This window comes from Copadichromis virginalis, unplaced genomic scaffold, assembly GCF_057382275.1.
Source record: "Copadichromis virginalis isolate Kocher_CV1m ecotype Utaka unplaced genomic scaffold, C_Virginalis_male_GT1.1 unmapped_scaffold_1, whole genome shotgun sequence".
Lineage (NCBI taxonomy): Eukaryota > Metazoa > Chordata > Actinopteri > Cichliformes > Cichlidae > Copadichromis > Copadichromis virginalis.
In genome coordinates, this window is record NW_028188589.1 from 4,351,397 (window position 1) to 4,366,357 (window position 14,961).

The 14,961-nt window shown below is 42.3% G+C and overlaps 1 protein-coding gene across 1 annotated transcript in view; it reads left to right on the top strand.

Annotated features, from left to right (window-relative positions):
- Positions 1-650: 650 nt before the first annotated feature.
- The window catches only part of LOC146679603 (protein NLRC3-like), a 19,689-nt gene continuing 5,378 nt past the window's right edge, over positions 651-14,961 (top strand). Inside the window, exons 1-8 of the mRNA XM_085450249.1 lie at positions 651-732; positions 1,690-1,810; positions 1,895-1,996; positions 4,272-4,350; positions 4,512-4,698; positions 4,827-6,627; positions 7,120-7,293; positions 11,717-11,890. Coding sequence (XP_085306375.1) covers positions 1,722-1,810; positions 1,895-1,996; positions 4,272-4,350; positions 4,512-4,698; positions 4,827-6,627; positions 7,120-7,293; positions 11,717-11,890 — 2,606 coding nt within the window. The 5' untranslated portion in view covers positions 651-732; positions 1,690-1,721. The remainder of the gene's footprint in view (positions 733-1,689; positions 1,811-1,894; positions 1,997-4,271; positions 4,351-4,511; positions 4,699-4,826; positions 6,628-7,119; positions 7,294-11,716; positions 11,891-14,961) is intronic.

A 14,961-nucleotide genomic window follows, 5' to 3' on the forward strand; every position in this document is an offset into this window, starting at 1 on the left:
GCTCCATTCAAACTTTGCTGCCATCAGGAATAATTCTTCAAATATAATCATCAGTGTTTGAGCAGTTATGATATCAGGGACAATCTAGACATGTGTGACAATACTGAACATGTCACATGACACACCTCAAACATCATGTGATCCACTCTCAGTCTGCACTTTCATTCATGACTTCAACAGGTTGAAATGAGCTTTGAAGAAACATTCAGTGAAATAAATCTTTCATGGATTCATGTGAGCAGCAGATGAACTTTGTACCAACAACATCTTCAATAACAGAGTCTGAATGAAGCTCAGGTGTTGATGCTGCTCACTGATTGGACGCTTGCTTTCAGCTCTGCTCTCAGTCTTTACTGCACAGGTGAAGGTAGAAAGTGTGACTGGATCTATAGACTGGAAACAGAGAAACATGCTGAACATTTGAAGCTTTGCAGCAGAAATGTTCATGTTACAAATACAGCAGAGCTGATCTGGGATCAGTGTGTTCACACCTGCAGCTACAACAAGGTTTCATGTCTCCACACGTCAGCATGTGAACTTTACTCTGACTCAGTCTGAGCAGTCAGACGGCATATTTTTAAAGTTAACACATCAGCACACACAGAGCTGAGCCCCTCCCACCTGTGCTGAGTTTCAGGTGGAGCCCCGCCTCCTTCCAGGAAGCAGCTCACCTGTGTGTCCGTGTTTAGTGTCCAGGTGTGGAGTGGAGCTTGTTGTTGGTGTGAAGAAACTGTAAGTTTGCTTTGTTTCCTCCTTTAACAGTTTGTCTTTAGGAACTTTACTGTTTGTTCAGCTCGTGTTTGATTTCTTCACACAACAAACTGTGTGTGTTTGTATTTCCGGTCTCTCCATTAAAGTCAGTGTGTAATGTTTCCTGGCTAACATCAGCTGTGTGCAGCTTAGTTCAGCACAAATCTGCCGCTCCATAGTTCACGGTAACGGACTCACAGCTGGACCAACGAGGCCGAGTGTGTCCGCCACTCTGAGCTACGTTCGTGTTTGTGTACTTGTAGTTTGTACTTTGAGTTCAGTCAGAGCCCACAGAGGACGCAGCGTACGTGATGACGTCACAGTCCTTTAACTCCTTTACTGTCACTGTGATTAATATTTACACACGAGACACCTCCAGAGCTCTGACGCTAAGCTAGCACACAGCATGCTAACGCTAAGCTAACACTAAGCTAACGCTAAGAGTTCTTACAGACACGAGTTAAAAAGCTGCTTTTAGTGTGTGATCAGAGTCCAGGACTGAGAGCAGCAGCAGAGCTGATGGATGATGAATTACTGGATGGAAGAAGCTTCTCATTAGCAGTGAATCAGTGTGTGTGCAGTTCTCTGCAAACTCAGCAGCAAGAATTAGTGTGAAGCTTTAACTCTGCTGATCCTCTTTGAATCCTGGATCAGCTGAAATGTTTAAAATGTTGTTCACACGTGTTGGACTGACTGAAGCTTCCAGTCACAGTGACTCAGTGTGTGTCAGTGAATGCATCGTGTGTGCTTCAGGCTCCATCTAGTGGACTGATAGCAGAGCAGCTGATGGCAGCTTCCTCTGCCTCACACTGCTGTCTGACTGCATCCAGCTGACACTGAGATGAAGCAGGAAAGAAGCAGCTGATATTTGGACAGCACACATGATGAAAGGAGGATTTCAGCTGATGTGCACATGAATGATTTGTGTTTCCTCTGCAGGTAGAAAGTGTGTGTGAGCTGAATTGAGCAGCATGGATCAGTGTGAGGACAGAGAGGAGGGAGCCCCTCCCTCTAAAAGCACTCTGTGTGGGGAACATGAGAGCCAGACCAAAGCTCAGAGGTGAGATGACCATCTCTAACTGTCCATGACTCTTCTCCATGTCACAGCTCAGCACTCACATCACTGCTGCATCATTATTCACAGGAACCAGCCTGGACCTCCACCCAGCTCTGTGTCCTTACAGAGTGACGCGTCTAAAGGTCATCCCATTCATTTTAAAGTCCAGCCTGTGTCTGCTGCAGAGAGGTGAGCTGTTAGCAACATGAACTCTTTGATTTAACTGCTTGATGTTGTTGGATATAAACTACAAACACGTCGTTCCCTCAGTCCCATTTAAACTGTCTTTTAAAACAAGCCTTTGGTTTCTAAACAACTGAAAACCCACTTCAGCAAACAGGAAGTGATCAGAGCGTCCGTCCACTTCCTGTCAGGCCCTGCAAACATTTCATATTGAAGAAAAGTCGTTGATATCTCACATTTTTACTCCACCACATTCAACCATTTTGACATTTTAGGCCACAGCATGAAACTCTTGTCACATGACTCCTGTTATGTTATAGAGTCATGTGACCACCAGGGAGGGATTTGTATGGATGAAACACATTCAAATCAATCTGATTCATCAATGGAAACATTTTTGGTGTAAATGCAGCAACACTGAAAACGCTGAAGATAAAAACACAACAGATGAAATATGAACAAATCGAGGCTTTGAATACACGTGTGTGTGTGTTTGAGACACAGAGATAAATGGATTGTGTGTCTGTCCTATTGCTGCGTGAGGGTTTTATTGTAGATTTTGTGCGTGTACACTTTTGACCACGAAGGTGTTGAAAGGGCGTAAAACAGTTGGAGGCACCAGAGTGAACACTAGTGCTGTCAGTAGATTAAAACATGACTAATTAATGACACAATCTTCTGTCATTAATCCTGATTAATCACAATTACTTGATCAATAGCTGCAGTTACATTTTTCCAACTTTATATTTAAGCCTGTAACAGACGTTTACACCATATAATGAAGTCAATGCAGAATAAACACAAAGAATGTTAAACGCTTCAATTCAAAGAGACTTTGAATAGTTTTCAGTCTTTAACTCAGCTTCTCTGCTGTAAATACAACTTTGGAACAAACATATATACTAAAAGCTAAGTGTGCACTAATATATAATAATATATAATCTATATTACTGCTGTTAATGAAAATGTTTAATCAGACTCATCACAGGGTTACTGTGGATTCATTTGGATTAATCACCATTAAACATCATTTTTAATGTAAACGAATCAAAGTTCATTTCATGAGCAAACAGACTCGAGAGAAAAGGGCAAATTTACACACTTAACATGTTTATTGAACATGTAAACATTGATTAACCTCCTGAATGAGCCGACCCCCCCAGGGACAGTCCTGCATGCTAATGATGGGCTCTGCTCTGTACCTGCAGGATTCTGTCAGCCACAAACTCCTCAGCTGATCCTGAATCTGAGCCCATCTGTCAAACAATCATTTTCTTCACAGGTCTGTGGAGGTGGCACTGATCCTGCAGCAGTCTAACACTCTCTGTCACTCTTCTTCAAGTCTTTGACACGAGGAACCAAAACTATGTCATTAACAACACTAACAGGTCTGCAGTTTGTCCACTTGGCAGTTGTGTCATCAGTGCTTTGCATCGTTGTGATATTTTAAGCTGGAAGTGCTTCGGTGACAAGAAAATTCCTTCTGTCACGATGTGCAGAATCCTTCATGTTGGTCGGCTGGTCCGTCTTGTTATTTTTTTAATGCTCAAACTTTCCATCGAGAGGTCAGTGTGTGTTTGTCATCTTCCATATTGAGCTGATTGGTTCAGCTGCCGTCACTAACAGATGTGCTGCACATCTGCACGTGTGCAAAGGTAACTCTACTCGGACAAACTGCCCGAAGTGCGTTGATAGAAACATTTCAGGGATTTTGAGTCGTTCTGCACTCCAGATGTGTCGTGTTAAAGGTTTTTATCATGTTAATCATGATAACAGATGAACCCCTAACCCTACATGTTAATTTTGACAGCACTGGTAAATCCTTTTTAATGTTCTTCTGTCAGATCATTGATTAGACTCGACTCCAAATACGAGACTCAGAAAACTCAAATGAAAACTCAAATCAAAGCAATGAGAAAAGGAATTCTTGTGTTAGAATGAAAACATATGGAAGTGGTCAGGTTTCAAACACTCGATGAATCTACTGCACAGTTACATTCAGGGACCTTTGGCCTCCTGAGAGCATTAGTTGATGGTTCATCACAGTTTTACCTTCCAGTGAGTGAATTTATCAGTTTGATGAAGTCTCAAAGTTTCCTCTGAGCTTCTGCAGCATCATCACTTCCATCACTGATGAAAGAAAGTTCATAGAAAACAGAAAATATATCTTCAGAATCTGAGAGTTTAAAACTTGACAGACTTGATTCAGATGAAGTTATTTGAGCAGAAACTCCTGGATCTTTATCCTGTGTTGATCTAATCCTTCATGGTTCCTCCACAGAGTGGACCAGCAGAGCTCAGAGGTTCCCAGTGGTCAGTCTGCCCAGCAGCATCAAACACAGCTGGACTCCATATTTATGGTCTGTACATGTACAACAACTACTGTTACATCTGTTCTGTTCACAGTCATCTCCATGCTGCTCTTTGTAGACCACTGGATCGTCAGTGTGTCCAACATGGATCTGATGTTTGGCTCCATGATTTCAGTCTGATTGGCTCATTCATAAATATTCTGTTCCAGCTGCTGGAGGACAACATCATCACTTTTGTGAAGAACGAGCTGAAGAAGATCCAGAAGGTTCTGAGTCCAGGTTACCCAGAATGCTTAGAGAGTCAGAGGAGCAGCAGCAGAGAGGCATTTGTGAAGATCACAGTGGACTTCCTGAGGAGAATGAAGCAGGAGGAGCTGGCTGACCGTCTGCAGAGCAGTAAGAGGATTTATCTAAAGATTTAAGCTGCTGGATAAATGAACATTTTCCAGAGATGGAAGATGGAGCAACATGTTTTAAAGATTAGTTCTTTTTGGAATTGAGTGTTTATTTTTCTTCTCATTCAGAGCTTCAAGCTCCAGTTTGTCATCGTAACCTTAAATCCACCCTGAAGAAGAAGTTCCAGTGTGTGTTTGAGGGCATCGCTAAAGCAGGAAACCCAACCCTCCTGAATCAGATCTACACAGAGCTCTACATCACAGAGGGAGGGACTGCAGAGGTCAATGAGGAACATGAGGTCAGACAGATTGAAACAGCATCCAGGAAACCAGACAGACCAGAAACAACCATCAGGCAAGAAGACATCTTTAAAGCCTCACCTGGAAGAGATGAACCAATCAGAACAGTGCTGACAAAGGGAGTGGCTGGCATTGGGAAAACAGTCTTAACACAGAAATACAGCCTGGACTGGGCTGAAGACAAAGCCAACCAGGACATCCAGTTCATATTTCCATTCACTTTCAGAGAGCTGAATGTGCTGAAAGAGGAAAAGTTCAGCTTGGTGGGACTTGTTCATCACTTCTTTACTGAAACCAAAGAAGCAGGAATCTGCAGCTTTGAAGACTTCCAGGTTGTGTTCATCTTTGATGGTCTGGATGAGTGTCGACTTCCTCTGGACTTCCACGAAACTACAATCCTAACTGACCCTAGAAAGTCCACCTCAGTGGATGTGCTGCTGATAAACCTCATCAGGGGGAAACTGCTTCCCTCTGCTCGCCTCTGGATAACCACACGACCTGCAGCAGCCAATCAGATCCCTCCTGACTGTGTTGGCATGGTGACAGAGGTCAGAGGCTTCACTGACCCACAGAAGGAGGAGTACTTCAGGAAGAGATTCAGAGATGAGGAGCAGGCCAGCAGGATCATCTCCCACATCAAGACATCACGAAGCCTCCACATCATGTGTCACATCCCAGTCTTCTGCTGGATCACTGCTACAGTTCTGGAGGATGTGCTGGAAACCAGAGAGGGAGGACAGCTACCCAAGACCCTGACTGAGATGTACATCCACTTCCTGGTAGTTCAGGCCAAAGTGAAGAAGGTCAAGTATGATGGAGGAGCTGAGACAGATCCACACTGGAATAAAAAGAGCAGGAAGATGATGGAGTCTCTGGGAAAACTGGCTTTTGATCAGCTGCAGAAAGGAAACCTGATCTTCTATGAATCAGACCTGACAGAGTGTGGCATCGATATCAGAGCAGCCTCAGTGTACTCAGGAGTGTTCACACAGATCTTTAAAGAGGAGAGAGGACTGTACCAGGACAAGGTGTTCTGCTTCATCCATCTGAGTGTTCAGGAGTTTCTGGCTGCTCTTCATGTCCATCGGACCTTCATCAACTCTGGACTCAATCTCCTGGAACAACAACAAACAATCTCTACGTGGTCTAAACTATTTAACAAACTAAAACTTCAATCTCTCCACCAGAGTGCTGTGAACAAGGCCTTACAGAGTCCAAATGGACACCTGGACTTGTTCCTCCGCTTCCTCCTGGGTCTTTCACTGCAGACCAATCAGAGTCTCCTACGAGGTCTGCTGACACAGACAGGAAGTAGCTCACAGACCAATCAGGAAACAGTCCAGTACATCAAGATGGAGCTCAGTGAGAATCTGTCTGCAGAGAAAAGCATCAATCTGATCCACTGTCTGAATGAACTGAATGATCGTTCTCTAGTGGAGGAGATCCAACAGTCCCTGAGATCAGGACGTCTCTCCACAGATGAACTGTCTCCTGCTCAGTGGTCAGCTCTGGTCTTCATCTTACTGTCATCAGAAGAAGATCTGGATGTGTTTGACCTGAAGAAATACTCTGCTTCAGAGGAGGCTCTTCTGAGGCTGCTGCCAGTGGTCAAAGCCTCCAACAAAGCTCTGTAAGTACATATGTGATCATAGCTTTAGCTTTTAAATTTTATTCTAGTTAACACAGATCAGGTGGAACAACTCAAATAAAATATCAAAAATATTAAGTGGTCATCGGTACTCAGTTTGTTCAATACTGAATACAATGGAGCACAAATTGTCCACGTTTCTGAAATATTTCTGGGTGTAACTGTCACCAAAGTGCAATTTAGACCTGGCCTGTGGTTGTTATCTAAGTGATAATCATCAATTCTACTAAAACAAATACAAAATAAAGAAGTTTGACACATTCTGTTGATATCAAAAGCACACTGAACAATTCAGTGTTGTTTTACTGCTGTTCTCTCTTCACTTCTTCTCCTCTGATTCTCTCCACATGTTGCTCTGCATCAGTGCTCAGTTTCCTGACAAAACAAGATGAAATATTGCTAAATATAATAGTATCTCATTACACTTCAACATAAGTGTTTTATTTTTGTAATTGTTTATCTGTTATTTTTCAGACTGAGTCACTGTGACCTGTCAGAGAGAAGCTGTGAAGCTCTGGCCTCAGGTCTCAGCTCTCAGACCTCTAATCTGAGACAGCTGGACCTGAGTAACATCAACCTGAAGGATTCAGGCGTGAAGATTCTGTCTGAAGGACTGAAGAGTCCACACTGTACACTGGAAACTCTCAGGTGAGATCAAGCATTTTTCTTTCATCAACTGACAGAATTAGCAGATTAATAATAAGGCAGTCCTCTAATAAGAGGAGAAGTGGAGGTGTTTTGAAGGGCAACATACTCTTATGTTAACAAGACAGGAAGTAGTTCCTGGGAACTGCTTCCTTTGTTGTTGTCTAAGTAGAAACATGATGGTGAAACAGTGATGAGTTTGCAGAGGTGGATCCACACAACACAACAATGCTGTTGCGTGCTGAAAGCAGACTTCTCACAGATTCTGAGGCTGCAGGTTTCATCACTGTCCAACCAAAATTCACTGAACCAGCAGTAAATGAACGTCCAAAACTACACTTCATGTTTAAAAAACAGATGATCAGGGGGATTTGTGTTTACATCTTTTTTGTGTGATCTGTTCACCTGCTGTTTCAGCTGTTTGGTGGTTGTTGAGATGGTTTTGTGAACTTTTAGCTGAGATTCTGACGTTTCTGTAGATACCACACATGTCTAATTACTTTGTACAGCATGAATGGCCATAACAAGGTTTTTAACAGTAAGAAAAGTTGTAAAACTTCAGAAAGTATAGTTAAAAGTCCAAAACCTTCCACGTCTGGTGGCTTGTGGTAAGGAGCAGATCAAACGAGTAAAGAATTACGTTATAATTATAAATGGCTTCAACAGCACATTCAGGTCTGTGAGACTCATTCAGACACTGAGCCGTGGCTCTGTGCTACATGCACATATTTCTGCATCTCTGCCATTCAGACACACTTTATATATAGTTTATTTTATGTAGTGTTCAATACTGAACTGTACATTTAGTCTTTTTAAAGGCAGCAAGTTTTATTCAGTGTTTTCATAAAAGCCTTATTTTTATCCATTTACTGCTATTAGGAAGAACACGTGAGGTTAAAGACCTGGACCAGTTTGAAACCTTTTGTCCTCCACAGTGGAAAATGGGTGGAAATAAAAATGGGTCTCACTTTAGCCAGCTCCTAATTTTATCAGTTCTGCTCTCAGCGTCTCCTGTATATCTCCTGTATAAATGTTGCACTCAGCTTTGTGGTCTCCAATATCACTGAAATGCAGCCAGATGCTGCTCATTTTGCCTTTTCACTCTTTCCTGACACGCTTGCATTTCAGTACAGCTCCCATTTCTCTGTGTACTGGTCTCTACCACTACCCTTGCTGTCTATGGGACATGTCCTCTTTCACATAATGGTATGATCCCAGTCTGTCTCTGAAAGTGTTTGGCCACATGGTTTGCTCATCAGAATAACATCTCAGCCGTGCTCACATTGATTATCAGCAAGCCTGAAAATTCATCAATATTTGACATATGAAATTATCTCAAGGGCTGGATTTGGCCCACGGGCCATATGTTTGACACCCCTGGTTTACACAGTTTGGTATTCAATGTACAACTGAGCTAGCTCTCAGCTAACTAGCAGACAAGCTAACTGCTGGGACTGCGTCTTTCTAACAAGAGCGTCAGACACTCAGACTGGTTTCCTTTGTGGATGATGATGTGTTCTCACACTGATCCTTCATGCTGATGCTGCCATCCACCCACTGCTCCTGGATTCATCATCATCATCTCCATCAGCCCTCACAATACTCCACCTTCTTCAGCTTCATGTTCAGCAGCCTGGATGGACAGTAATTCTTTCCATGGGTTATGGTGGGACATTGAGAGCTGAAGTCAAACAGCAGTGAGAATGAAAGACTGATTCATTTCTATTTAGTCTTGTGATGTGCAGCTTTGTTCAGAGCATTAAGGCCCAGCAAAGATCACTGAGGTCATAGAGTCCCTGATGAAACCTGTGTGCTTATAGAAACTGAGACCAGATGGACCAGAATAGAAGGACATTAAAATGAAGTGTCAGCTACACAAAGGCAAAGCTATTCAGTTGTTGCTGTGAGTTATTTAAATGGAGGATGGAGTCAGACTTTAAGCTGCTGGACTCAGTCACTATATCCTGTTGTCCTCATAGAACCTGGACACACAGACTCACCTGTGACACAGTGACACACAGTGTGGGCTACACACACATTAGAAAGTGGATCAGTCACACTTGTGCAATCATTTGTTGTGCTGGAAACCATGAACACTGTGAATCACATTAATGGCTTTGTTACAGCAACATTCAATCATGAGTTCAAAAGTAGTGCATTGTGTACTTATTTTAATAGTACTGCAGTATGAGAAGTGCAACATTCAGTGTGCAGAAACAGATCAGGTGCTTTCTAACAGCAGTGTTCCCTTTAACACAGCAGCAGTTCAAATATTTCTGTCAGTCTGAGCTGAAACATGAATCTAATCAAATATCAAATCAAAGTTCTTTGCCTCTGCCAGGACGTTAACATTTGATCTAGTTTTTTACAAAGTTCCCTCAGCGTCCAGAGCCACCAACATACCTTTGATCAACAGCAAGTGAACATTTATAAATGTGTGTTTGCAGAACAGGAAGCAGCAGAACTATTGTTCTGTTATCAGGCAGCAGCACAAACGCTCATCAGCTCATTTACTGTGCAGGACTTTGAGTGTGTGAAGTGTGTGTTTGTGCTGGATTTCCTTTGGAGAATCTCAGTCAGAAACCAGACAAAGAAAAACTCTTTCAACAGTCCAGGTTGAGTTGACAACATGAACTGCATTTATCTTCCTCTGACTTGACATGTTCTTCCTCCTCTGCACCGAGCCAGCTGCTAAGACTCACAAGCTCATTGACATTTTCTGATGATAAAGAAACTCTCTTCTTCTGCACAATATGAGCAGCAACAGAGAAGAAGCTTTCACAGGTACAGATGTTGCAGCTGTGGCCAAGTACATGTGCTGCATGTTGGAGCAGCACTCTAATGGACAGGCCTCTGTACTGATGGTGGGCTCTGCTCTGTGTCCACCACACTGTTCTCAGCTGAGTCTTCCTCCTGTTCACAATCACACTCTGATCAAGCATGTTCATGTTGTAACGCCGTGGCTTTCGTAGTCTCTCCTTTTTCTACAGCTCATGTGTTCTTCTTGTGATGCTGCGTCTTGAGGCTCATACATGCCGTCATTTGTTGATCCTAAGAACGTTCCTCAGACCGACTTCTTCAACAACAGATAACTTTAGTTGTATCAACACTGCCTCCTGGAACAGTTTAAAATGAACATGTCAAAGATCTGTACCTGTCTCCATGTTTCTGTCCCCGCCCCTTTCTTTCTGTCCTGGGTCATGTGAGCGCTGCAGTAGTATTAGGCCCACCCTCAATGCTCCCATTGGCTGAGACGCATAATGACGCCCATTTCAAGCCAGCACTGATCAACATCCCTCCTGTGACCCATGGCTTTTATATTCAGAGCCAGTGAGCACTTTCACAATAATCATGATTTTAAAAACTGTGATTAAAATAATTGCTGACGTTAATCAGTTAATGAGTTAACGAGATTATAACAGGTTAAGTTGCCCTAATAATTAGACTTTGGTGACAAACTGATGTGATCTCCATGTTTCCTTTGTTGGACTGTGGGCGAGTGTCAGAACTGAATGTACTGAGTAACATGTAGAGTTTAAACATGTGTCAGTTCCAGTTTTAGAGCTCTAAAGTGCAGCTATCATGTTAGGAATATGTTAGGAATAGACAGGAACACTGAGCACACTGAGGTCAAATCTTTATTTATCCAGTTCATCTGTAGGCTGAGCTCAGTCCATCCATTTAGTGAAATGATGTTTAAAGGTCTCCTTGTTCTGTGAGCGTGCACAGATCCTGAAGCAGAAAGCCTGGGTTACAGAGAAATGATCATCACTGTGATGATGCTCATCATCTCTGACTGGGATTTGAGGTTTTGTCAAAGCAGCAAAGAAAGCCTGGCTATGTTGGACTGGGTGTGGCAGCAGTTCCCAGTTTGAGTTCAGGAGACAGACACCCTCTCTACTTTGAAGATCAGCTTCTAACTTTCCTTTTTGATAAAACTTATAGTTCAAGCTGGATCAGGTGACCCTGAACCATCCCTTAGTTATGCTGCTATAGGCTCGGGCTGTTGGTGGACTTCCCATGATGCTCTGCTTTCTTCTCCCCTCTTTTCACTCCTGATGCTTTTATATGTCACTACTGCATGTCCTTAACTTTTGTCTCTCTGTTTTGTTCTTGTCTCTCTGAGCTCATCTCTTCCCTTTCCCCTCACCCTGCAACCAGTCATGGTAGATGCTCCTCCTGGAGCCTGTTTTCACTGGGAGGATCTTTGTGTCAAAGGGAGTTCTTCTTCCCACCATCACCAATTGCTGCTCACAGTGGAGGCGGTTACCTTACACTGTTAAACAGCTTCAGATGACTGTTGTTGTCTGTTGGGTATTGTCACTTATAAATAAAGTTACATTGAATGGATGTAAATGGATAGATGTTATTGTGACAAAGAGAAAACAACTGTTGACAGATAGATTGTTGTTTTGTGTGTCTGCAGTCTGTCAGGATGTCTGATCACAGAGGATAGCTGTACTTCTCTGGCCTCAGCTCTGAGCTCCAACCCCTCCCATCTGAGAGAGCTGGACCTGAGCTACAATCATCCAGGTCCCTCAGGAATGAAGCTGCTCTCGGCTGGACTGAAGGATCCAGGCTGGAGGCTGGACACTCTCAGGTATGGAGAGAAAATCTGATAGAGGAGGAAGAGCTGGAAACATTTCCTGTGTCTTTCCTTCACTTCCTGTTTGTTTCCTGCAGATGACACATGAACAATCACACATGCAGGAATATTTTCAGGGACAGACACACTAGTCTAGCTGGATAGTTCATGGATATTTATGTAGGGGTCTCCAAGGAGTCTGTTTGCAGGAACATTTAGGTCACAGGTGTACCTGATATAGATACCAGTGTACCTAATAAAGTGTCAGCTAACATTTGGAAATGGAAGCTTAAATAATGCCAAACTGTACATTCACAGCTGAATTCACAATAAATTTGTTCTCAAGTGCACATTTTTCTGTTATTGTTCTCAAACAACAGAATGAGAATGAAATATTGATTCTAACAGGGCCCATAAGCAGCATTAGCTTATCAGAGTTTCCATCATGGTCACACAAATCCTTAGCAGAGAAAAGTGGCCTACTTAGCAATAGCTGCTCAAGTTGTATAAAGAAAGGGAAAACAGTATTAGCATTAGCTGCTAATGTCAGCTTACTTAGCATAAACTCTTCACATCTTTATAATGCAAGGGAAAGGAGTCACTCATGGAAGCCTATTTAGCATTAACGTCTCACATCATTATAACACAAGAGAAAAGCGTATTAGCATAAGCTACTAATGCTTATTCACCTCAAATTAGCTTTAGCTGCTAATGGTAGCCTACTTAGCATTAACTCCTCACTAATATAATGCTAATTCACATCAAATTAGGATTAGCTGCTCATATTGTTATAAGGAAAGAGAAAACGGTATTAGCATTAGCTACTAATAGTTATTCAGCCCTAATTAGAATAAGCCTCTAAAAGCAGCCTACTTAGCATTAACTCCTCACATCGTTGTTACCCAACGGAAAAGAGTATTAGTATTAGCTACTATCATTTTTAATAAGTAAGAGAAAACAGTGTTAGCATTATTGAATAATGCTAATTCACACTGAATTAGAATTAGCTATTTACAAGAGCGTACTTAGAATTAGCCGCTCAGATTCTTACAAAGCAAAGGAAAACAATATGCTGCTAATGCTTTTTCATCTAAAATTAGCATTAGCCACTAATGGCAGCCTACTTAGCATTAACTCCTCACTAATATAATGCTAATTCACGTCAAATTTGCATTAGCTGCTAGCATCAGCCTAACTAGCACTAGCTGTTCACATTGTTAAAAGGGGAGAAAATGATATTAGCATTAGCTACTAATAATTATTCACCCCTAATTAGAATTAGCCGCTAATGGCAGTATACTTAGCATTAACTCCTCACATTGTTATAATGTAAGGGAAAAGAATTAGCATTATCTAATAATGTTGACCTTGGCTCACTGGAAAAGTTCAGAACTAAAGATTTAGGAGTGTTTCTCGATAGCTCTTTTTCGTTTGAGAAACAAATGAATTCTGTTATTAAAACCAGCTGTAAGCTTTATATTGTTGATTGTCATTTATGCTTAGAAATATTTACTCATATATGCTTAGAGTTGTATAATCGATTGGATGATGATAGAGGTTCGATCCTGAGTAGTCTGTAAAGACTCTGTGTGCCTTCCAGAGTGCTCTGGCATGCACACACCACTTGGGGCCATGAGAGAGGTCGTACCCTCTCTTACTGATTTATGGTGTAGGACAGGGGTCTCAAACTCAATTTAGCTGGGGGCCGCTGCAGGCAGAGTCTGGGTGAGGCTGGGCCACATTAGGTTTTCCACAAGAAAGGCATGGTTAAAAAATTCCAATCTTCTCAAATCTCTTTATTTTTATTTTTTAACACAAAATATGAAAAATAAATAAACAAATTAAGAATTAATAAGAAAATAAATCAATCTGTAATACATAAATAAAATAATAATAAGATATTTTTAGTCAGTGAACTTGTGTGTTTTTTTCAGTCTTCTATATCTGCTGTGTTTAGATTGAAATGTCTGTATTAACAGTTCTATAACCTTCTTCTGAACATGAATGGAACACTGTAGAAAATGAACTGTTCTTCTGAACATGGCTTCTCTTGCCTACTCCTTGCTGCTAGAGACCTGGCAGCGTTTCCTCTCGCATAGCCGAGCCAGATTTGGCCTGAGGGAGGAAGCAGTTGCGACCCTCAGTATGTCTTGAAGATGATCATCCGTAAGTCTGGACCTGTACTTGGACTTATTGAAGTTCAAAGTGGAGAAGAGCTTTTGGCACAAGTATGTGCTACCAAAAAGGCACATGGTCCGCTTGAACATTCGGGAAAGCCGAGGGAAACTAGGGCTCAATTCTCTCAAAAATTGTCCAAGCTTGTCTGCTTTTCCACTCACCTCCCTGAACTTTGCTTTGAGTTCAGAGTTGCACTGCAGCTCAATGAGCTCCATTTGAAGCACAGAAGGGGCATCTTGCACATCAAAGGAGAAGGGGTCCGCAAAAATGTGAAAGGTGGCTCTGTGTGTCTTGAAGTCAGCAAACCTGTGATCAAATTCCTCCTGTAGCCTCAAAATGACATCAACATACTCGTCAGCACTGAATGGTGTGCCTGCATCCACGAGTGCCTTGCATGCTGGGAAATGGCAAAGGTTTGTCTGAGAGAGCTGAGCTTTCCAGAGCGCCAGTTTTGTGGAGAATGCTCTCACGTTGTCATAGGCAGCACTGACAAGTTGCCCCTGGCCTTGTAACGTCTTGTTCAGTACATTAAGCTCATGTGTCATATCAACAAGAAAAGCTGAGTCCATGAGCCATTTGGGATCAGTTAGCACAGGAACACTAACTCCATCCTTCTCCATGAAGGCTTCACTTCTGCTCTCAACTCAAAAAGTCTCTTTAATACATTTCCCCTGCTGAGCCAACGTACCTCAGTGAAGTCGAGCACATCCCCATATTCTGACTCCATTTCCTCTAAAAAAGCACAGAAGCTTCGGTGCTTTAAGCCCCTGGATCTGATTTGGTTGATGCATTTCACAACAATAGACATCACATTGTCAAACTTCAGGCATTTGCTGCAAAGGACCTGCTGATGGATGATGCAGTGCAGAGCAATGGCCTCCTCCACGCCTTCCTCTTCCAGTTTGTTT